Source organism: Diabrotica virgifera, chromosome 9 (assembly GCF_917563875.1).
Source record: "Diabrotica virgifera virgifera chromosome 9, PGI_DIABVI_V3a".
NCBI classification, from domain to species: domain Eukaryota; kingdom Metazoa; phylum Arthropoda; class Insecta; order Coleoptera; family Chrysomelidae; genus Diabrotica; species Diabrotica virgifera.
The window spans coordinates 109922609-109946590 of NC_065451.1; the positions used below are offsets into that span (position 1 = coordinate 109922609).

Here is a 23982-nt window from a genome sequence, read left to right on the forward strand (position 1 = left end):
ACAGGAATGTTTGGTTTCAGTGTTTTTATTTACAAGAAGTTTCATACCGTATAAATTGACCATGAATTGTATGAATCAACAACCTGTTTAAAATTGACAGAACCTAAATAACATGTTTAAAATTTTCGACTATGATATCAACTTTACTAGACCACGGCAATTAGTGACTAAAAACACTCGAATAAATCGATTTTTAAATACGGCATCTAGAGATTTGCAACTTTTGCATTGTGTTCAAAATGATGTGTTGTGAGGAAAAAAGTCTACTATTCTTGTTCTCATGATCATTTTTTAGTGCGTCACAGTTTTTCGATTTCTCTCTAATGCATTAAGTTAGATGAGACGGAAAAAGCGGTAGCTCCGTGATTAAACACAAAAATAATGCAGCATTACAATGGTTATATACATAAGATGTCTATTCCTAACCTACCTTTGATTCGTTGATATTTAGAATGCGCGTTTTTTCTAGCCAATCAAATACACGTATTACGAACATTTGACAAAAACTTTGTCCATTTTGGCCATTTTTTAGAAGTGTCAAAGAGTCAAGTGACGGTTATTATTCAGGTCAGTATTTTGTGTACCTGTCATTTTGAAATTTCGAATTCGACTTCCCTTGTGTTTCACAACGTCTTTGTGCATTATTTTGTGTTTTGGTTTAGAATTTAGTTCGTTAAAAGTTAGTCATTGGCGTGAAGAGACTAGAGACATTCGATTTGTACCGAAGAGTGCTAAATATCTCATGAGTAGATAGAATAGCCAACGTGGAGGTAATGAGACTTACGCATAAGGAACGAGAACTAACAAATAAGAAGAAAACTGAGATATATGGGACATGTGATGAGAGATGAATATCTAATACTCCAGGTCATTATGCAAGAAAAAGATCCATAGTAAGGAGACGTAACTCATGGCTGAAGAACCTTAGGAACTGGTTTGGATGTAATAACAATGAATTATTTAGAGCCGCTGTTTCAGAAATAAAGATCTCTCTGATGATTGCTAACTTTGGAAGCGGAGACAGCACCTAGAGAAGAAGATAAAAACACAGTTTATGGACAGTTTTGTGTCATTTTTAAATGTTTCCATATTTATAAATTTAATTAACAATATTGTTTACTTTTTAATTTTATTGCCCTTTATAAGAAATACCTACATGTTAACATATTGTGTAAAAATCAAATCTACTAAATTACTAATTAGTTTAATTCCACAAGCTTTTCACCTATGGCTAAGTACGATTGTGGCATCTGTCAGATTCGTCAATAATTACATGAAATAAGTCTCGACACACCGAATACAGTATATGACGTCATAATTAATGACGCACTGAAAAATGATCATGAGAACAAGAATATACAAAAATTGGTGGAAATGCATAATTGCACGTTAATGTGCATAAAATGCGTTCTAAAGTTCATAAACATGTCAAAATAAGCATATTAAGGGCCAGATTTTATTACTCGGAGCTTTTTGGGGTCGCTGAACATGACTACCTTATCAAAACAGACCCCCAGCGTATCTGGTGCCGAGTCACTGCTAAGGCACGTCATCTGGAGATTCGAGGGTTATCTTAAACTGATGCAAGCATATTACTTGGAGGTTCTTGGAGTCGCTAAACACGAATACGCCATCAGAACCGACCTCCGGAGCACCTGGTGCCCAGTGTCACTGCTAAGTCACGTCATCTTCTGAAGTTTCGAAGATTTTCGGCATTAAATTAATGCAGATTTCTCGGGATGTTTTTGGTGTGGCTCAAAACGAATATTCCATCAGAACATCTGGAGGATTTGGTGTCTAGGGTCACGTCATCTTCTGAAATTTCGAGTGATTTCGGCACTAAATTGGTACAAATAGATTACAAGGGAGTTTGGGCGTTGCTGAATACGAATACGCTATCAGAACAAACACCGGGAGCACCTGCTACTTATGGTCACTGCTAAGGAACGTCATTTTCTGGAGTTTCGAAGGTTTTCGGCATTGAATGCATGCAAATATATTATTACGCGGTTTTTGGGGTCGCTGAATACGAATGTGACATCAGAACTGACTCCCAGACCACCTGGTGCCCAAGTTCACTGCAAAGGCATGTCATCTTCTGGAGTTTGGAGGGTTTTTGGGTTCCGGATGCGCCGGGGGTCGGTTCTGAAGGCGTTTTCTTGTTCAGCAAATCCAAAAACCTCCCAAGTAATCTGTTGTCATTAATTGAGTGTCGAAACTGCAGATAACGTGCCTTAGCAGTGAACCTGGGTACCAGATGCTCCGTTGGTCGGTTCTGATGGCGTATTCGTCTTCAGAGACCCCAAAAAAACCCCCCGAGCAACAAAATCTGGCCCTTAATACACTTATTTTGACATGTTTATGCACTTTTGGATGTATTTTATGCACTTTAATATGCATTTCCACCCATTTCTCTATAGTAGACTTTTTTCCTGACATCATCCTGAACACAATGCAAAAAGTTGCAAGTCTCTAAGTACTGTATTTAAAAATCGACTTATTTTGTGCTAAATGCCCTGGTCTATACTGCGTTTTAAACAGTTTACTGATCACAGCAACTCTGCAAATCTACAGTTTTACCTTATGCAAAGAAGTGAAAAAAGATTATATAACTTAAAAAATAATAACTCGAGTCTGGGAAGGTATAGACATCCAATTAGTGTTACATATATACATACAGAACATTAATCAATAGAACCAAATATACATTCAATAACAGTAAGAAGGGAGAATTGAAGATCTTTATATATTTTCTGGCAAGGACATTTATAAGTTCTCCCATTTCTTGTGCACTTCGGGCTTCAAATCCACTATATTCACGTGGACTGCTTGAAACTTCTCGAACTTAGGAGGGATAGGACATATTTGATACTTAACACGATCTCCTGGTATTGGGACGTACTCATCTTCAACACTAAAACATTACATAATGTTAGTTGTATGCAGAAAAAGTAGTACGGAATCCGAATCTAAATTGACCTTTACCCATCTGTTTACCGGATAAAACATTTTTTGATTAAATTTCATACATAGACAAATACGATTTGCATGGGTTGCCTATCAGAATCTTGTCATAGCTATGATTAAGGGAGGCGTAGGGTTTGAAATCAACATTTCAAGCATATTTTTGTGAATTTTTTTTTTCGAAAGTATGGTAGCAAATTATGGTATGGTTATGGCAAATGCATGGTATGGTTATGGCAAATTTTATTTTTAAATTAAATAAGCATAGTCAGTACAATTCAAAGAATATTAAAAAAAATTTAAGGAAATATATTGAAAAATAAGCTAACGGTGGCCAGTTTTTAAAAACACCTCAAAAACAATAAATGTTGAGGTGGACATGAGAACTCATCATTGGATCATGTGAAACAAAAAATTTAAAAAGAGTTTATTAGCTTATGTGTTTCTCAAGGTAATGCTGTCGAGTGTCTTTAGTCTTAACGATTTTTGAGTTTTTAATATCAACCAGAAGTCAAAACTACGAATTTTTTGCAAAAAAAGGGTGAAAATCAACATATTCATGTTGAACAGTTAAACAAAAAATAAATATAAAACAATAAATATCTCGACAGCCTCACCTCACGAAATGTCTAAAGAAAACATGTAATTGGATTTCGCAAATCCTAGGTTTTCACCCAAAGTAATCGAAAGTAAAACTGGAAGTCGATATTTGAACTCTTTGTGTAACTTTGCGTTGATTGATATAAGATTTTACTAATTTTGAGTCAACTTTACTAAACTTTGGGTCATAATTGTTTAACACCAGGAAGTCGGATGGGCCAATTTGGTCCCTGTTGCGAATTGAAGTTATTGTAGTTTTTTTATTTGAGGCAATAATAATTTCATATTTTATGACTTTTAATAATTTGATACAAAGCCTTATTTAACACAAAAAAATATTGTTTACTAAATTTATTAAATGTTTTTTCTAACAAATCTACCATAGCCGAATGGGCCAGATTGGCCCTGTGTAAGTTATTATCGTTTTCTCAGAAATTCGACGAGTCTTTCTTTTCAAATTCCTGTCGAATGGGTAAAATTATATTTATATTTGTTGTTTGTTTATTGTAAAGGGTAACAATAAAAATACTGGTACTGATCATCTACTCAATAAAGATACAATTGTAAGTGAACACGTTGTTTTGCGGATAATGAAAAATCAACTGGGAAAGGGCAAACAAACATGGTACGACAGATAACTACTTCACTTCGTTGAAATTGGCCAAGTCATTACAAATGAAATCAACAAGTCTTGTTGATACTTTGAATCGCAACAGAAAGAATTATTTTCTAACCGTGTGAAAATAGAGAATTGTATTTTAGCCTTATATTCCAGAGCGACGAAAAAATAACACTTACTGAATACCAAGGAAATAGTGACAAAAATGTGATGTTGTTGAGTTCGTTACATTATGTTGCTGTCTATGGAAAAAAACTTCCTAAAACAGTAAATTTTTATAAACAAACCCCAAATATCGTCGGTCTCATATGAAAAGTCCCAAAATGTTAATATTTATGGTACGCATGCTAGTGATGTAACGAATGTCATTTTTTTAACATTCGCGAATACGAATGCGAATATCTGCTACTGACATTCGCGAATGCGAATGTCCAGTTTTTTTAAATTTGTTTCTATTTTTGTAATGTTTCCTAAATTTTTGATGAAAAGTTAATTGATATTTAGTGTAAATCAATCTGAATTTTAAGCTTTATTAAATAATACCATAATACCAAATAATAAAAAAAGTGAAGGCTGATAATGTGATTATACAAGGTTAAGTTCTATCTATCTATTGCCCTTCATTTGTCCAAAGTTGAACGTAGGCCTCCCCCTTATTTTTCCACTCTTCTCGGTTCAGTGCTAATGCTGTCGATGTGGTCCTTGCGTATCTCTTTCTGTGGTCTGCCCCTTCCTCTTTTGTAGTCCCAAGGTCTCCAGTGAGTTATCGCTTCATTCCATCTGCCGTCTCTTTGTCTGTTGTTGTGTCCTGCAGATTTCCATTTAAGAGTAGCTGCATGTTTGAGGTTAAGTTACCTTTTCTTAATAAAAAAAGATGAGAAGTGATTGAACATTTTGATTTTATTAACCTAATATTACCTTAAAATTATTGTTTTTCTGGTTTTCATATTCGCAAAACATTCGCACAAATTTCGCGAATGCGGATGCAAATATGCAAAAACATGCGAATATTCGCGAATGCGAATATTCGTTACATCACTAACGCGTGCATAGCAAGACAAAAAAGTTCAAAAAAGTCAATAGATGTCGCTAGAACCACAAAAAAGAATTCTACAAACTCATTCTCTCAATGGTTCTTTAAATCATATTTTTGCGTCTCCTGTAAAATTTGTTAATTTGGACTTAGGCACTTTTCATATGAGGTCGACGATATTTGTTGGTGTAGAGGACCAATTGGCGCTTCATTATACTACAAAAGTTGCTTCAGGACGATGGTCTATTCACATGCTTTATAATACTCTTGACTTAGGAGCAATAAATGCATGGATTATATATAAAGAAGTAGCTGAAAGTAGACTCAGTCTTCATAAGTTTATTCGTCAGCTGTGTGAAGAATTATGGGCTCCATACCTTGCATTTCGAAATCTGGTACTACACCCACCAACACCGGTTCTAAGACAAAAACGAAAAAAATATCAGTTGAAAATATTTTGTAAAGGAAAATCATACTTCCAATCAGGGCTAGAGCTGTAACAAGGCAATATGTGACAAATGTCAAAAACTGCAAATTGTATGGTGTTCCAAATGTTTTTGATAGGCAGCGAATGTGTTAAACGATTAAACTAAAAAATAAAATCAGATTCTGTCGTCTAGAGTTGATATGCTTTCTTTAAACTGAGTTTTTGTCAATTTAAGAACTTATGGCCAAAATGATCCCTTCGGGCTTTCTAGGTAGGTACACTACGCCAGACTTTCTAGTGTTAAACAGAAATGACTTCAAAACCGAAATTGAAGATTCAAACTCTTCTTTTTCTTCTTCTTCTTTTAATTGGACTATGTCCTGTTTCTTCTAATACAGTCTCCTGCTGCGATCCGGAGCTCCAGCTCTCGTACCATCGTTTTTTGGGTCTTCCTATGGGTCGCTTGGTGTTGGGCTTCTGTGTCTTCGCCCATTTCGCCATACGTTCAGGGTCCATCCGATCTACGTGGTCTTCTCCACATGCGTCATCGTGCTCTTGTCCATCTTTCTACGTCTTGAATGCCTAGCTCTCTCAATGTGTCTTCGTTTCATATTCTATCTCTTAGTGTGATACCTCTTATGGATCTTAGGGTTTTCATCTCTGTTTGTTCTCATTATTTGTTGGGTCTTTGTTGTCTCGGCCCTTGTCTGAGCTGCGTATGTCAGTACGTCTTTTTATGTCTTATAAATGCGGACTTTACTTTTGGTGCTCATATATTTATTCCGCCAGATTATATACCACAGGAAATTAGATATTCTCGCTGCTTTCGTTGCCTGTTGTTTTGTTTCTTGCCGCAGATGCCTGTCGCTAGATATTTCCACACCCAAGCATCTACAATCAATTACTTGTTCGATTATATGGTCGTCCACTACTAATTTACATAAGATTCAAACTCAACTTTTCAATACGCTTCGATTGATGTGTTACATGTATTTCTGGGACTCTAATATGGCACTTCCGGTTAGAACCTTTTAACCGGAAATGATATAAAAACCAAATTTTACATTTGTTCTCATCTTGGCAAGGCACGTCAAATGATATATCGATTATACTATCTCAGTGACTTTAAAACAGTACTTACGGTTGTAACTCTAAAACCGAAGTGCAATGTCTCATCTTTAATACCATCCTTGGATTATAAGCTTTCATTTGACACCTCATTTGTCATTCTACCTGGTATAGTGATGGAGCAGTTATATTCGCGGTCAGACGGACAGACAGATAGACAACCTAGGTCAAATTTCTCAACTTTAGTACCATACTTGGATTATAAGCTTTCATTTGACACCTCATTTGTCATTCTACCTTGTATAATGACGAAGGAGAAAGGAGTTGAGTTCATGGACAGACATACAGACAGAAAGACGGACGGACGTGGATAATTCAACGTATTCACATTTTTTTTAAAATTGGTGAAAACATGGTGAAAACAATATATACAAAATTTCAGGTGGATTGGTTAAGTAGTTTTTGAGTTATAATATATCCACAACATTTGAAAAAAGCCGTTTTGTGAAAAACGCGTTTAAAGTTTTGTCAACTTTTATTTTCAATTTCTTTTTTATCTGTCAACTTGTAAAGTTACGCACGCCGGAATATGTTTTTGAGTCGCGGAGTAATTTACAAAAGAAACGTTACTACGCATTTACTGCTGAACGTTACCGAAGGTAGGGATATTCAACATGCCTGTATTTATGGTATTTTTGCTATTTTAATTTAAAAATAAAGTATTTTACCATACTTTCAAAAACTCACAAAAAAGGATAGCTATGATGACAATATCTTGATAGGCGTAAAAAATGGTCATCCGCTAAATAGATGGGTGAAGGTCGACCTAGATTCGGATCTTAAGCGTCGTTTTCACGCTACGTCGTATGGTACGTTTTGTGTGTCATGCAAAACGTACGACAAAACGTATGTTTTGGCCAGTGTATAACAAGAAATGAAATGAATCGAAATGAAATCCAAGGTCAGATCGAAGATATGATGGGAAAAGCATAAGCGCCGGACCCCACTTGCGATTTGTAGTCGCGCGATTGTTTTGTAGCGAAGATTGAACACATTGTTTGAAAAACGTTAATATGTATCTATACACTTGACAAAACGTACGTTTTGCATGACACACAAAACGTACAATAAGATGTAGCGTTAAAACGATCCTTTAAGGGTCTTATTATACGTTTTGTGTGTCATGCAAAACGTACGACAAAGACGTAGCGTTAAAACGACCCTTTAAGGGTCATGCAAAACGTACGACAAAACGTACGTTTTATCAAGTGTATAGATACATATGTATTAACGTTTTTCAAACAATGTGTTCAATCTTCGAGACAAAACAATAGCGCGACTACAAATCGCAAGTGGAGTCCGGCGCTTATGCTTTTCACATCATATCTTCGATCTGACCTTGATTTCATTTCGATTCATTTCATTTCTTGTTATACACTGGACAAAACGTACGTTTTGTCGTACGTTTTGCATGACACACAAAACGTACAATAAGACGTAGCGTGAAAACGACGACTAGTTTGTTCAGATATTTGTACATATTTTGAAAGTAGATAACGATTTGATGCATCAGTTCCAAAGAGCAACAAGTCTGAATTTTAGTGATTTAGGGTTAACTATTGGAAAGTGCTTCAATAATTTATTTATTTATTTATACTGCACATTTACAGCAATGATGCCAATTATAAACACACAGTTGGTCAATACAAAGAAATGAGAACATACAATTTATACAATACAATAAAATAAATACACTTTAAAATAATAAATAAGAATCGTTCATTGCCATTAAGCAGTTTGCCATGGGGGAGTTTACATATTCTGGAGTTATTTTAAATAAAGTGTGTGTGTGTGTCTACATCTAAGTCTTTGGTCTGGTACATTAAAATGTATAAATGAAAAAATCGTAGGAGAATATATGATTTCATAACTATATTTAAATATGAAAATGATTTGGACATTTCTACGTCTTTCGCTCAATAATAGTGTCAAAAAACATTATCTGCAAGTTATAGGAAACCTTAAAAGGATAAATCCCAAATTTCTTTCGATATAAAGACCTTAAACATTTCTTCTGAATCCTCTCTATCATATCACTATGTGATATGGTGGAGGGACTCCATATGGTACAACAATATTCGAGTTGTGACCTCACATATGCATTAAAAAGCTTAATTGTAGTGTCACAATAAAATTCTTTACTGGATCTTAGGATAAAGCCTAACTGTCTATAACAATCATTAGTTAGTTTGAGAATGTGCTCATTAAAGGAGAATGTGCTAGTGAATAACACCCCTATATAGATCTCTGATTTTTGTTAACCTTTCAAGTTTTACTTCGTTAATAAAATAATCTGTTCTTATGATTTCTCGCTTTCTAGAAAAAGTCAATAGTTTACATTTTGATTCATTTAAGTTCAAATTATTATTTTTACAGAATGTGGATATACCTTGAATATCTTGTTGTAAATTAATACAGTCATGTTCGTTTTTTATTGTAAGAAATGATTTTAAATCGTCTGCAAATAAAAGAAACTTGGCAAATTTTATATAATCGGTGATGTCATTTATGAACATAATAAAAAGTAAAGGCCCAAGGATGGAACCTTGCGGTACACCTGGCCCGGTTATAAAACTGTCTGAGTAGCAGTTCCCAAATTTGACTACATTAGTACGGTTGGTAAGGTAAGATTTAAAGAATTTTATAAGTTTGTCAGAAAGTACATATTATAACCTCAGTTTTTTAATAGTACTGAATGATTTACTCTATCAAAGGCTTTTACTAAATCAGTAAAGATAACATCAACTTGAGAATTATTTATCTTCTTCTTCTTCTTCTTCCTCTTTATAAGCAATTCTGCTTGTTCATTGGCGGATTGATACCTCTATGGAAGGTTGTCACTCCATCTTTTGCGCGGTCGGCCGATACTTCTTCTGCCGATTGGTGATTTATCTCGTGCTATTTTGACCACACGTGTCTCCCCCATTCTGGTTTTGTGGTTGTTCCATTCTTTTTTTCTATTTAGTGTCCATACACTGTACGTTACATTGCCTTCTAATATCTTCGCTCCTCTTTCGATCTCTCAGTGTATTTCCTGTAATTCTTCTCAGTACTCTCATCTCTGCTGTTTCCAGTAGTCTTTGTGTTGTGGCTGTATCGGGTCTTGTTTCTGATGCATATGTCATTATTGGTCTTACACTGACTTTATAAATTCTTGACTTCATCTCAGTGTTAATATGTCGGTTTCGCCATATAGTGTTATTAAGGCATCCTGCCAATCTATTTGCTTTTTGTACTTGATTTCTCACTTCTTTGTCTAGGTCTCCGTAACTTGACAATGTAATTCCAAGGTATTTTACTTCCATTACTTGTTCAATACTGATACCATCAATTTCTATTTTGCATCTGATTGGTTCTTTACTGATTACTATTGTTTTGGTTTTCTGAGATGAAATTGTCATATTGAATTCTTTTGCTCTTATGTTAAATCTGTGGGCTAATCTTTGCAGACTATCTTCATCTTGGGCTACCAATATTGCGTCGTCTGCGTAGCAGAGTATTTTTACTTCTTTGTTTCCCATTCTATATCGTCTTCCTTTGTTGACGTTTTTGATGATTTCATCCATGATTAAATTGAAAAGCATAGGATTCAATGAGTCTCCCTCTCTTATTCCGCTGCCTATATCTATAGGTTCTGTAAGTTGTCAACAACAACAACAACTTACAGAATTATTTATGGATGAACCAAATATAGTGACTGAAAATGCACAGATTTGTTTGAGTTTAATTTTTTGTTTATGAAACCATGTTGATCTTCCATTAAAGTTTTTGAAACACAGTACCAGTGTAACCAACACCAACAGTGTAACAGTATACCCAATATTTACGAATTCCAAAGGGTAACAACTCTATAATAACGAGCACCTTATTATTACTTTTGACTTGATGTAAAAAAACAACTAAGTAATTACATTCCTAATGACTCCTTTTTTTGTGGCTTGGACTATAGTCATTTAGCCAGTCTCAATCAAAAGTAAATGTATTAAAGATATTGCCAATTAGTGAAACATGGTTATTATAATAATATTACAATTTTTTACTTCTTATTTACCTACTCAATACAGCTAATGTACATACTATGTTAATAAATATTATAAATATATTATACTACTTAATGTTTATCAAGAGCACATAGCGTATACATTTTACAAATAAAAATATTAACGTTAATATTAAAATAAATGCATTCTTCTTTGTATTTTTTTTTTAGTTTTTTTTTGTTTTGTTTTTCTTTTGTCACTACGATAATGACTTGATAATAAAAAGTTTCCACAGGTTGTCAATATTTGTCTAAAGTTTATAAAATTGTTCCATTCAATGGGACTTAAAAAGTATTTAAGGCTATAGTATGTTTCAAACAGTAACTATTTAGCTGGGTCCAGGGTTGGCAGGTTTAAACCAACACGCTTAAAAACCTTGGTTAAACCACTGGTTTTTTAAGAAAAATACCTGGTTTTTTATTGAGCCTCCAAACTGGTGTTTTTCCTTAAAGTTTTTAATACAGCTGCCGCAAATGAAGAATTTTTTTTTACTTTTGAACTTAGTAATTTTGAATATTGAAGATGTTTTTTTTGTTATATTAATTTTTTGTTTGTAGTGTAGGAAACAGAGGTTGAACCTTGCAAAATGGACACAAGTCCGGTTTTATTTTTTTTTCTGTTATATCAAGGGGTGCTTATTATAAGACTAACTTTTTCTGAAAAAACTTCGCCCCGGAACCCCCCTTTTCACCCCTTTAAAGGGGGTAATTTGTGGTTTTTGCGGAACGTAGCCCTTCCTGTACCTTTTACAAAAAATTTTTTTTATAAAAATATGAAGGGGACTATATTTTCTACGATTTATTTCCCGACAGCATATGTCTATCATTCACCGTTTAGCGGGGGTGGCGCCCCAAAGTTGACAAGTTTTTAAAAAAGATGTTTTTAAAAAAATATATTTTTCCCTAACTGTAACGGAAATTAAGAAGAAATCCTGCGTCAATTATTCACAAATAAGTGACTGATTTTTTGGTATAGGTATCACTTAAGGGTAATTGCCCTATTTTTAATTACAGGGTGTTATATTTTAAAAAACCCCTTTTTATACCATCTGAACCGTTTATGCTAGAGTAAAAAGACTTTCAGCGATTACCCATGTACTGGTGCTATATACAAATTTGTATAATGCACCCCCATTTTTCCCCGGAACCACCTCAAAAAAAAGAAGAATTAATAACGATGGTTAAGAGCACAGATATAGTATGTCCACTTTTTGCTGATTTTAAGATAACATTATAAAAATATTCAGTAGGATCATATGAATGTTCTGCATAATTATTGTAAGTCCAGAATGATTGTAAATGGGTTAAACGGCCTTGCAAAAATATAGTATTTCCCATTTGTACTAAAAACCGACTTGCACAGATATTTTATGTCCGTTTGGAAGTGCACAAACATAGTATGTTTTGGGACATACAATGTTAGTGCTCACGCGATCAAACTTATCATGGCTGTAAATATTATTTGACCGGACATGCAGTAACATGCGCCTTATGTTGTATGTCCATACACATTTTCAAAAAAAATATTTTTTAACCCAATAATACATAATATTTTAAGAAATATCTACATTAAGCTAATAATGATACCCGAACTTATTACCCAAACATTATGATATATCGGTATATTAGCAGTATCAAACAAAAAGTAACGCGAAAACTTCAAAACGTTCTCCTCGACAATTAAGATATTTGGACATACTATATCTGCGCTCTTAAGCATCGATAATAAAGTGATTTTTTTGGAATCCTTCACACACAATGCCCTTTATGCATCAGTTTTTGTTCAAAAAACGTGCACAGTTTTTGTTTTTTTTTTTTTCGTCACCTGTTCGTTTTATTGATAAAGTACTTATGTAAAATAAAACAACACAGTGTAACCTACAAATTATGACCTATGCACATTTTACAATCTTTGCGCCCCAAAGCCAGTGGTGGCCAAAAATAAATTTTTGCATATTTTCGCCACCTACACACATTTTATTGCATTAATGCTACCTTAATAGCACAATATTTGCCCTTAAGTGGTCGCTAAGCAGTGGCGGATCCAGGGAGGGGTGATGGGGTTGATCACCTGCCCCCCCCTCTCAAACCAAGTGATATTATATTCAAAGATTATAAAAATATTCATTTATTTTTATAGAAATTTAGCCAATTGGCACCCCCCTCTTAACGATGCTGGATCCGCAACTGTCGCTAAAGCATACCACTTTATGCACCACTTAGTAATACGCAGCAACAATGACGTCTAATATAGTCTTAAAGTAGTGAGCATAGGCGTAACCAGGATGATCCTAAGGGGGGGGTTACAACTACCTGAAAGGGGGGGGTTACAACTACTGGAAGGTCTCTGAGAGCTATGGTGTTAAGCGTATAGAGCTCAAAGTACATCCCAATGGGGGGGTTACAACCCCCAAAACCCCCCCCTGGTTACGCCTATGGTAGTGAGAAAGGCTAAAACTAGACTCTGTGTATAAGAATGTGTGGTAGGAGGATACATGAGCGACGCTGCCTGTTTAACATCTGGATATAAAGTTATGACGTTTTAAATAAGAATGGCGTACTTTTTATGCTTTAGCGACAGTGGAGGATCCAGCATCGTTAAGAGGGGGGTGCCAATTGGCTAAATTTCTATAAAAATAAATGAATATTTTTATAGTCTTTGAATATAATATCACTTGGTTTGAGAGGGGGGGAGGTGATCACCCCATCACCCCTCCCTGGATCCGCCACTGCTTAGCGACCACCTAAGGGTAAATATTGTGCTATTAAGGTAGCATTAATGCAATAAAATGCGTGTAGGTGGCGAAAATATGCAAAAATTGATTTTGGGCTCCACTGTGGCTTTGGGGCGCAGATTGTAAAATATGCATGTCATAATTTGTAGGTTACCATGTGTTGTTTTATTTTACATAAGTACTTTATCAATAAAACGAACAGATGACGAAAAAAAATACAAAAACTGGAGCCCGCCAAAGCATATATGAGGTTTACGGCGCACTGTGCTGTAACGGTTGCTTATATAAAAAAAAATGAATAGGACCTAATTTTTAGAGTAAATAGTGGTCTTTAACCTTGTATACGTTTTGTTTAAAAAGAATGCATAGGTAATGAGAAAATCGTAAATACATGCTCGCCAAGGGATAGGGGTAGTTTCTGCAGTATATTTTCAAGGATAGGGGTGGTTTCCGCAGGGATGTTGCAATAACCATATATATTTTTGAAAAGCACTATTGATGAAGCATATGCCCATATGGATCAAAAAGCAAAAAACAAAAATTTTTCAACCGCCCATTTTATTTATTTTTTTTTGGCTACAGGGGTTGCAATAGGAAATCGCTTTTGGTGTCCATGCATGGGTAATAATAACGTGCACAAAATGATATATGAAGCATATTAATAAAGGGCATTGTGTGTGAAGGATTCCAAGAAAATCACTTTATTTATTAATTCTTCTTTTTTGGGGTGGTTCCGGGGAAAAATGGGGGTGCATGATACAAATTTGTAAATATGTAGTACTAGTACATGGGTAATCGCTGAAAGTCTTATTACTCTAGCATAAACGGTTACGATGGTATAAAAAGGGGTTTTTTAAAATGTAACACCCTGTAATTAAAAAAAGGGCAATTACCCTTAAGTGAGACCTATACCAAAAAATTAATCAATTATTTGTGAATAAGTGCCGCAGGATTTCTTCTTAATTTCCGTTACAGTTAGGGAAAAATATATTTTTTTTAAAAACATCTTTTTTAAAAACTTGTCAACTTTGGGGCGCCACCCCCGCTAAACGATGGATGATAGACAGATGCTGTCGGGAAATAAATCGTAGAAAATAATATAGTCCTCTTCATATTTCTATAAAAGAAATTTTTTGTAAAATGTACATAAAGGGCTACGTTCCGCAAAAACCACAAATTACCCCCTTTAAAGGGGTGAAAAGGGGGTTCCGGGGCGAAATTTTTCAGAAAAAGTCTTATAATAACCACCTCTTGATATACCAGAAAAAGAAATAAAACCGGACTTGTGTCTATTTTGCAAGGTTCAAACTTTGTTTCTTACACTATTGTGTAAATAAAAATAAAAGTTGTTTATAAAATAATTTATTCCTTTTTAAATTATTTAGACAAGGTATAATAACTCTTATTATACCTTGTATCAAATAAACCTGGTTTAAACCAAAAAACCAGTTTTTTTTTTGTTTTTTGGAAAAAACCTTGGTTTTTGCCAACTCTGGCTGGGTCTGCCCCTAAAACGCAAACTTTTAACATTTAAATCAACATTGCATTTAAGGATGAGTATGAGTACCTACAGTTGTTATTAGTATAGTAGTTCCATTTTATCTTTGCCCATGTGGTGTAATTCATTTTCAAAAAAATTAAATGAAAACATACAGTAAAACGTATGCCGATGTGTATAGTATATAGTATAGTGATGTTAGAAGAGAATATTCTCAAGAGAATATTCTCGAGAACGAGAATATTCTCGGCCAGAAAATTATCTCGAGAATAATCTCGGCAAAAATTTTCTGTATTTTCAAAAACCGAAACAAAAATAAAAACTAGATTTGCCAATCCCACTAACCACTAGCACAGTGTCAATATTTATTGTTTTGGTACAATATTAACCTGAAAATATTTATAATGGTGTTCATTTAAGCAGAGAAGAACAAGTTCAGGAAACTGAGTTTGTAGATAATTAGCAGCTTTAAAATATAAGTGATAAGTCGGCTGAAATAATGGCAGATTTGGCACTTTATCAGCGTAAGGAGGGATTTTTTGGAAAGCCATACTTTGTAAAATCAATTGAAAAACTAGACTTAATCATATGGTGAAAAGTTACATACATGTTTCGGAACAAAATTAATTAAAATAGTAGTTGATATATTCAGCATGCCTTTATCCAGTGCAGCGACTGAAAGAAGTTTCAGTACTTATGGTTTTTTTATCCACTCCTCTAAAAGAAACCGGCTCACTGCTGAACGAGCTCTTAAGGTAACTTTTATTGCTCACAATTTAAAATTGTTAGATATAGACCAATCCATGACTGAGCTGGCCACTCGTGAAAAACAAAATCCCACAACTCATCAGTACATTGAAATGCAGATTGTAGATGACTAGGATGAGCTAATGATAGAAATAGATTCTGCATCTGAGGTCTCATCTTTTATCATACTACATTGATTATTTGCTGTTAAAAAGAAAATTTCATTTTTTTATCAAAGAAATTTTGTGATTTCTGTTGTTTTTGTGTTTTTTATATACAAAGAACACTGTTGTTTCGTCTCATAATTTTGTATATAAGATCATGATTTTTAAAACCCTATTTTCATCTTCAACAATATTCTTAAGAGGAAACAGTAGCGATCAACAGGTAGCGAAAAAGCGTTCCAAGATTGCAGCTGTAATTTTGAATATTTTTCGAGATATTTGGCACACGTATTCGTAATATAATAAAGAATGGCGGTACAGAGCCCAATTTGAAAAATATATTAATATGTGGAAATTACTCTGTAATTAAATACAATATTAAAAAAACGAGCCTGTACCGCCATTAAGAAGAACAAAAAATACACTTTCTTCAAATAAACTTTTTTATCCGATGCCTAGATTTTGTGTAATTTTGGAACTACTAATGAAATAAAAAATTTTAGTAGTTTCAAAATGACACAAAATCTAGGCATCGGATAAAAAAGTTTATTTGAAGTAAGTGTATTTTTTTGTTCTTCTTAATGGCGGTACAGGCTCGTTTTTTTAATATTGTATTTAATTATAGAGTAATTTCCACATTTATATTTTTATAAAATATTATATTTATATAAAATATTTCTCAAATTGGGCTCTGTACCGCCATTCTTTATTATATTACGAATATGTGTGCCAAATATCTCGAAAAAATATTCAAAAATACAGCTGCAATCTTGGAACACGTTTTTGCTACCTGTTGATCGCTAATGTTTCCTCTTAAGTGCGTCATGGGGTTCATTCTCAGAAAATTCTCCATATCGACAATATTCTCTGATTTTTCATTCTCGAGAATTTTCCAACACTAATATAGTATACAGTATACAAAATATATATACACATCAACGTTCGTCTCACTTTATGTTTTGACTTAATTTGTTTGAAAATGAATCGTGACGCATAAGAAAAGTTAGAATGGAAGAACTATATAGTAGTAAATTTTAAATTAAATTACATAAATAAAAAAATTGAATAAGTAAATTGAAAAAGGTTTATGTCTCAAGTTAGATAAAAAGAGCATGTTTCAATGATTCCGTCTCGATGGAGGCCCCTCAAACCCCCTTTAGCTGATTTCTGTAGTGTCTGTTTCTGGAGTGTCCTGTTTTTTCAGGTTTATGATTTAGACACCCAATGTTAGTATTTTAATTTTTATATTGATAGAATAATTATTAGTCCAGCCTAAATTTAGGGTTAACTATCTTTATTAAAGGGTTTATTTTTGACATTTTGTTGAATATTCAAATATGGCAAATGCTTGTTATGCAAGAAAGATGCTGCAGAGGATAAGACTTCTTTCAAGTGTGATGGATGTAAGAGGGCTCTACATATTAATTGTGCCAGTATAACAGCTACAGAAGTAAGATGGCTTCAATTGGCAGCAGATACTAGGAAATTAAAATATTTCTGTGAGGATTGTGAGCAAGGTTTACTGTTAGTACCAATTTTGAAGTCTATGGTTGAAGATCTAAAGATTGAGGTAGAGAAACTTAAGTGTGCCAATGAAAAATCCTTACACGAAAAGGATAATCAGATTTGTGATCTAAGGAAGACTATTGATGAACTGAAATGCAACTCCAATGCGCCAGGTTTGCCATTTGAGGAAATGTTCATAGAAATAAATGACAGAATTGTAAAATCTAACAATATCATGTTATTCAATGTTCCCGAATTGAATTCTGAGAATATTGAAGATAGGATAAAACAAGACAAAGCCAAAGTCGAGGAAATTATTAAACAAATGGGAAAAGATGAAGCGTTGGAGGATTTAGTGAAGGTTGTTCGAGTAGGAAAGAACACAGGTAGTAAGTCTCGTCCACTTAGAGCTATTTTTTCCAATAATGGTGTTGTTAAGGACATTTTAAGGAATAAGAAAAGACTACAGAACTCAACAATCAAAATAAATAGTGATCAAACAAATATGCAAAGGGATATGTTCAGTAAAGCTTGGAAAGAATTAAAAGACAGACAAAATAAAGGCGAAAAAGACATTGCCATAAAATACAGAAATGGTGTACCAAAAATTGAATCATTCAAGAAAGAAGGAAAAAACTAATCTCATCCCCATTACAGGTTTATTGTCAGAATGTCGGAGGACTTCATACAAAAATTCAAGATCTGATTAGTTCTATTTTATGTTCTGATTATGACATTTTTATATTTGTTGAAAGTTGGTTACACGAGAATATTTTAGATAGTGAAATTAAAATACCTTCATATAGAACTTTTAGATGTGATCGTGATAAGAGTTATAAGTCAAGAGGAGGAGGTATTTTGATTGTTGTTAAAGACTACATTAAGGTAACTGTGCTGAAACCCTTGTACAAATCTATTGAACAACTTTTTCTTTTATGCTCATTTGGTAAAGAAAATTTTATAATTGGAGGGGTATATATTCCACCAAAATCCGTAGAACAAATATATGAACAACACTGTTTATCAGTTGAAGATATATCCCAAAGGTATAATCATCATAAGACATATATATTTGGAGACTTCAACCTTCTGGAAGCTTCATGGGATAACAATGAATCAGGTGTCTTGGTGAATTGTCCTCAAGGTTCACATGCATTGTACTTAGCTGAGTTTTATGGGTACTTGAATTTTTTCCAGATGATTAATATTCCAAATAAAAGAAATGTGTTTTTAGACTTAATATTTACAAATATTTGTGATTCACAAGTAGCAAAAGCTTCAGATCCGATTTTTAAAAATAGTTATCATCACATAAGTTACACTTACAATATTAGTTTGTGTGAACGTCGAGGTAAGTCATTAGAATATACTGAATTTTATCATGATTTTGTAAACGCAGACTATGAAGGTCTCAATAACTATATTTCAATGATACCTTGGGAAGACCATTTGAATTTGTCAAATGTTGATGATGCTTTAACAGAATTTTACAACATACTTAATATGTCACTATCATTGTTTGTACCAGTGAAAAGATTTAGAACTTCTAGTTATCCAAAATGGTTTGATGCCAACTTGCGTTATTTAGTGGTACAGAAAAAAATTGCTCATAAAAATTATTTAGCTTCCTGTAATCAAGAGGATTATGTGATATTTTCAGAACTTAGGAGATTATGTAAGGATCTATCAAATCAATGTTATAACACTTATCTGACTCAAGTAAATCATAATTTATGCAGTAATCCTAAGTACTTTTGGCAGTTTGTAAACAGTAAGAGAGCATCAAATGATTTACCAAACAGTATGTACTATGGTAATGCTATAGCAACAAACGGACAACAGATTGCAAACTGTTTCCGTCAATTTTTTTCAACAGTTTATTCGCCACAATCAAATATTAATACTTGGAAGTAAAGGGAAACAACAATCTTTTTATACCTAATTTTTCAATATCAGTGAAAGATATTTTCAACAACATTTTATCCCTACCCAATAAGTTAAGCAGTGGTCCAGATGGTATTCCCGATTACTTTCTAAAGAACTGTACATATTCACTAACTAATCCTTTAGATCTTCTTTTTGAGTCATCATTAGAGACATCAGTTTTCCCAACTTTATGGAAGCACTCTTATATCTGCCCAATTTTTAAATCAGGTAATAAACAAGACATAACAAATTATCGAAGCGTTTGTAAACAATCCTCTATACCAAAACTTTTTGATAGACTATTGCACGATCAATTAAAATTTTATTGTAAAGAGCGTCTAATACACAATCAACATGGATTTTCTCAGAATAAATCAACGGTAACAAATTTAGTACTCTTTAAACAAAAAATATTAAACGCGTTGGAGAATAAAAGTCAGATAGATACTATTTATACTGACTTCTCCAAGGCATTTGACAGAGTAGATCATAACATCTTATTGGGAAAATTAAATGCTTTTGGCTTCAGTCATCAATCCTTACAATGGTTCAATAGCTTTTTAAGAGATCGCACACAGCAGGTGAGAGTAGGTTGTTTTAATTCAAATATAATTCATGTGACATCAGGAGTACCCCAAGGAGCTCACTGTTCACCTTTGTTATTTAATATATTTGTGAACTATATATCAGAATGTTTTAGAAATTGCGATTTCCTGATGTTTGCAGATGATTTGAAATTATTTAAATCTGTAGATTCAAATGTTGATGTAACATTAATTCAAGAAGATTTAGACCGGTTGAGTATTTGGTGTGAGAATAATATTTTGCATTTAAATGTTGCTAAATGCTGTTATATAAGCTTTTTTAGGGGTAATAAAAAATATGATACTTCTTACACAATTAATGAAAATGAATTGTCTTATGTTAAAACAATAAAAGACTTAGGAGTCGCATTTGATGAGCAGTTGCGTTTTGTGCAACATATAAATAGTGTAACAGTAAATGCATCAAAATCTTTGGGCTTTATCATTCGCAACTGTCTGAGACTATCTGTAGTGGCTTTAAGAACGGTATATTATGCTTTGGTTGTATCTAAAGTGGAATATGCATCTATTGTATGGTCTCCACAATACCAAGTTCATTCTACTACGTTGGAGAAATTGCAGAATAAATTTTTGAGATATTGTGCATACAAATTAAACATACGCATTACTAATCATGATTATACCTATATTTTAAAAACACTCAACATGAATTTATTAAAAACTCGACGAGATAACTCTGATTTGGTATTTGTGTTTAAATTAATAAATGGTTTAATTTGTTGTTCTGAACTTCTCCAATCTATTAATTTATATGTTCCCTCCAGAAGTCTCAGACATGTTGATTTGTTTTATATACCTTTTCATCGAACAAACTATGGTATGCATTCGCCCATTGAGCGAACACTAAAAATTATAAACGAGAATAACTTGGAAATGTTTGGTGTCTCCTTGGCTGCTTTTAAGAATTGGATTAAAAGAGCTTGACAGGTACTTTTTGTTTATTTGAACTGATTTGTGTAATAGATGTAATATGTGTAATGGATTAATATTTCGTTTTTGTTTAATATGTAATTAAGATTTATTTTACTCCAGTTTAGTAGATATTACAGAGATTGATTTTATACTGTATGTGTTGTAATGGGGGTAATCCCATATATAAATAAATAAATAAATAAGTCTTTACTTACTAGAAACATCAGATGTGAGCCTTATTGGCACATCCTAAATTAAAATGTAGAACCTAATGAATTAAATATTGCTATGTTCCCTTATGCCTGATTGCACCAACAAATTTTAAGCTCCAGCTCAGCTTATAGATAGGGCGGTTTTATGTCTCACTTACGTTGCACTATAATTTTCGATTCTTACCAGTTGACAAACTGAAAATTGATCTAAGACTCAATGGTGCAACGTGTATGTTTCATAAGCTGAGCTAAAAGCACATCTTAAGCTTAAGAGCTGTTTGTGCAACCAGGCAAAAATTGATTCATTATTTATCTGCTATTAGTACCTACTAATCTTGGAACAGTCCTAATGAGTAAGAGGTTTGCTGTGGCTGTGCTATTAGCTAGGAATATATACTACAATCACAATAAAGATGTGCTAGAAATAAACAAACCAAGACATGTTAAAAATGTTAAGAGGAGCACTCCCAAATCATATAATTTACAATGTATATAGATTGTAAATCCCAAATCATGATTTATTTATTTACTTATAAGCGGGCAAAGCCCAATTACAATTTACAAAGTTTATACATTTTAAATCATGATTCGGGAGTGGTCTTCCTAACATTCAACATGTCTTGGTTTGTTTATTTCTAGTGCATCTTTATTGTGGTTTTAGTATAAACACATCTATATTCATCGATGAACCTATTCGTTGCTGTTAGTCCAAAGCCTTGAATCATATGAATATGAATTATGATGTTTATTTGGGGACTTACTCTGAAACATGTACAAATATATCCTCACTACCATCTTCTGGAGTGATAAAACCATGCCCTTTCTGACGGCAAAATTCCTTGATTACCCCATAAATATTCTTGGTCTTAACGATACGTTCACAACTAAAAGAAATAGCGACATCAATAATTATTCATGTTTGTTTAAGTATGTTTACACTTACACGGATGGTGTTCTTGTTCTTTTTGTAATTATTGGACTTGGAATCAAGTACGACTTTGGCGGCAACCCGTCACTTGAAGACATATTATTTAAAATGTTTAAAAACAAAAAGTAGAAATTATTAGTTTAAAACAAAATTTCAAATTAAAAATTAAAATATCCTCCGACTCAGATTAAATGTCAGACGTCAGACTGTCACTTGTCAGACGAACCCGATATAATTTTTGACAGCTTTCAAAAAAATATTCTTGAAACAGAAAACTACGAAAACTGTGTTTGTGTAGCCGCTGTGTCTAGGTACACGCTAACGTGTACGCAAATAAAAAAGTTAGGTACACGCTTAAACGTCATCAAGTCAGTGACGTCATTATTTAGCGTGTACTATGACTGGGTTTTTTGGTACACGCTAATTTGAGCTACGTGTATGCTGTGGTATTAAGTATCTGTAATATGTAAGTATCGCGAATGTCAGAGTTTGGTTAGAATTTGTCTAACGCCCGGTTTCATAATCAGTTAAAGTGGACTTTAAGTTTTAAGTTGGTACCTTTGTTAATGCAATTCATATGGGTAAAATGTCAACGTTAAAGTGAACTTTAGTTAATGTTCACTTTAAGTTGATTATGAAACCGGGCGTAATCGCGTTATGTTTACAGTATAATATATTGATTTGTAAAGAGTTTCCTTATTTTTAATTGTTTAGTGTTTTTTTTTAATTAAGTATGGAGTGTGGACAATTATTTAGTTCTTTTAATGAGTTTAACAGCATTCTAAAACAGTATGAAAAAGATAAGAGACAAAAATTCGAGATTAAGGGTAGCAGAAGTAATAAGACAAAATATACGGGGTGATTTATTAGTGTGATAAAGCTCAGTAGATCCGCTATAGTAATAGATAGCAATAAAAGTTAGTAACAAAAAATTTAGCAAACTTTGAGCTTCATATTACAAAATTACTAAAATTAGAATGTTAGAATGTTACAGGGCGTTCGATAATATAGTGGCAGGCCAAACTTATGTTTTTTAAATGGAAATGAAACATCCTATATTTTATTTTATGTTCGAAATCTTCTTAACTCCCATATCACAAAAATATAAAGGTTTATTATGTTATACAGGGTATTTACAAAGTTATAACCAATTTTCTATGAAAATCGTAACAAGTTCAACTCCCTGTATAAATAAAAATAAACACCACAGCAAAAATAAACACCAATATAAACTGGTATAATTAACTTACGTATAAATAATACTTTAGCAGTATTTTGTATTTATAATATCATGTTAACTAATATTTATTTTGCTAACCTGAATATATACTTTTATATAGAGTTGTTTTATTACAATTAAGTTTGAAACATCTGAATTAAATAATTCTGCTTCCCTTCCCCTTCCCTTAATAAAAATATTTTCTATCAAACAAAAAACACTAAGGCCCGGTACTTTATGTCTCGATTAACAGCCGGTTAGTTAACCGGGACCTCTTTAGGGTCTCTTGCTTTGTAATAAATGCAATTTTAATTATTATTATCCTTATTTATAATTATATTTAATAATACTTGTAATTGCCTTTATTACAACGCAAGAGACCGTAAAGTGGTCCCGATTAAACCCCAGTTAGATAACCGGCTGTTAATCGAGACATAAAGTACCGCGCCTAAACATATCAAAATAGCGTGTACCAAAATATAAAGTCACTGCGCACGCTAAATAATGACGTCACTGGCTTGATGAAGTTTAATTCGCGTGTACCTAACTTTTTTATTTGCGTACACGTTAGCGTGTACCTAGACACAGCGTTGTGTAGCACGGTCACGGTCCTTATCACAAACCATACATACTCATAGACGTTTCACGACCATGTTAATCTTTCGGATCGAATTAACGCCATCTCTTGATTGGAATGGGAACTAAATTGACAAATTTTAG

At 33.3% G+C, this 23982-nt stretch overlaps 1 protein-coding gene across 1 annotated transcript; it reads right to left on the reverse strand.

Moving 5' to 3' along the window:
• Positions 1 to 9: 9 nt before the first annotated feature.
• On the reverse strand, positions 10 to 22307 carry LOC126892373 (cold shock domain-containing protein CG9705). Its single transcript, XM_050661898.1, has 3 exons — positions 22059 to 22307; positions 21877 to 21999; positions 10 to 2914 (listed from the first exon to the last, which is right to left on the reverse strand). Exons 1-3 carry the CDS (start codon positions 22139 to 22141, stop codon positions 2767 to 2769), a joined length of 354 nt encoding a protein of 117 aa, XP_050517855.1. The 5' UTR covers positions 22142 to 22307; the 3' UTR covers positions 10 to 2766.
• Between the last annotated feature and the right edge of the window lie 1675 nt (positions 22308 to 23982).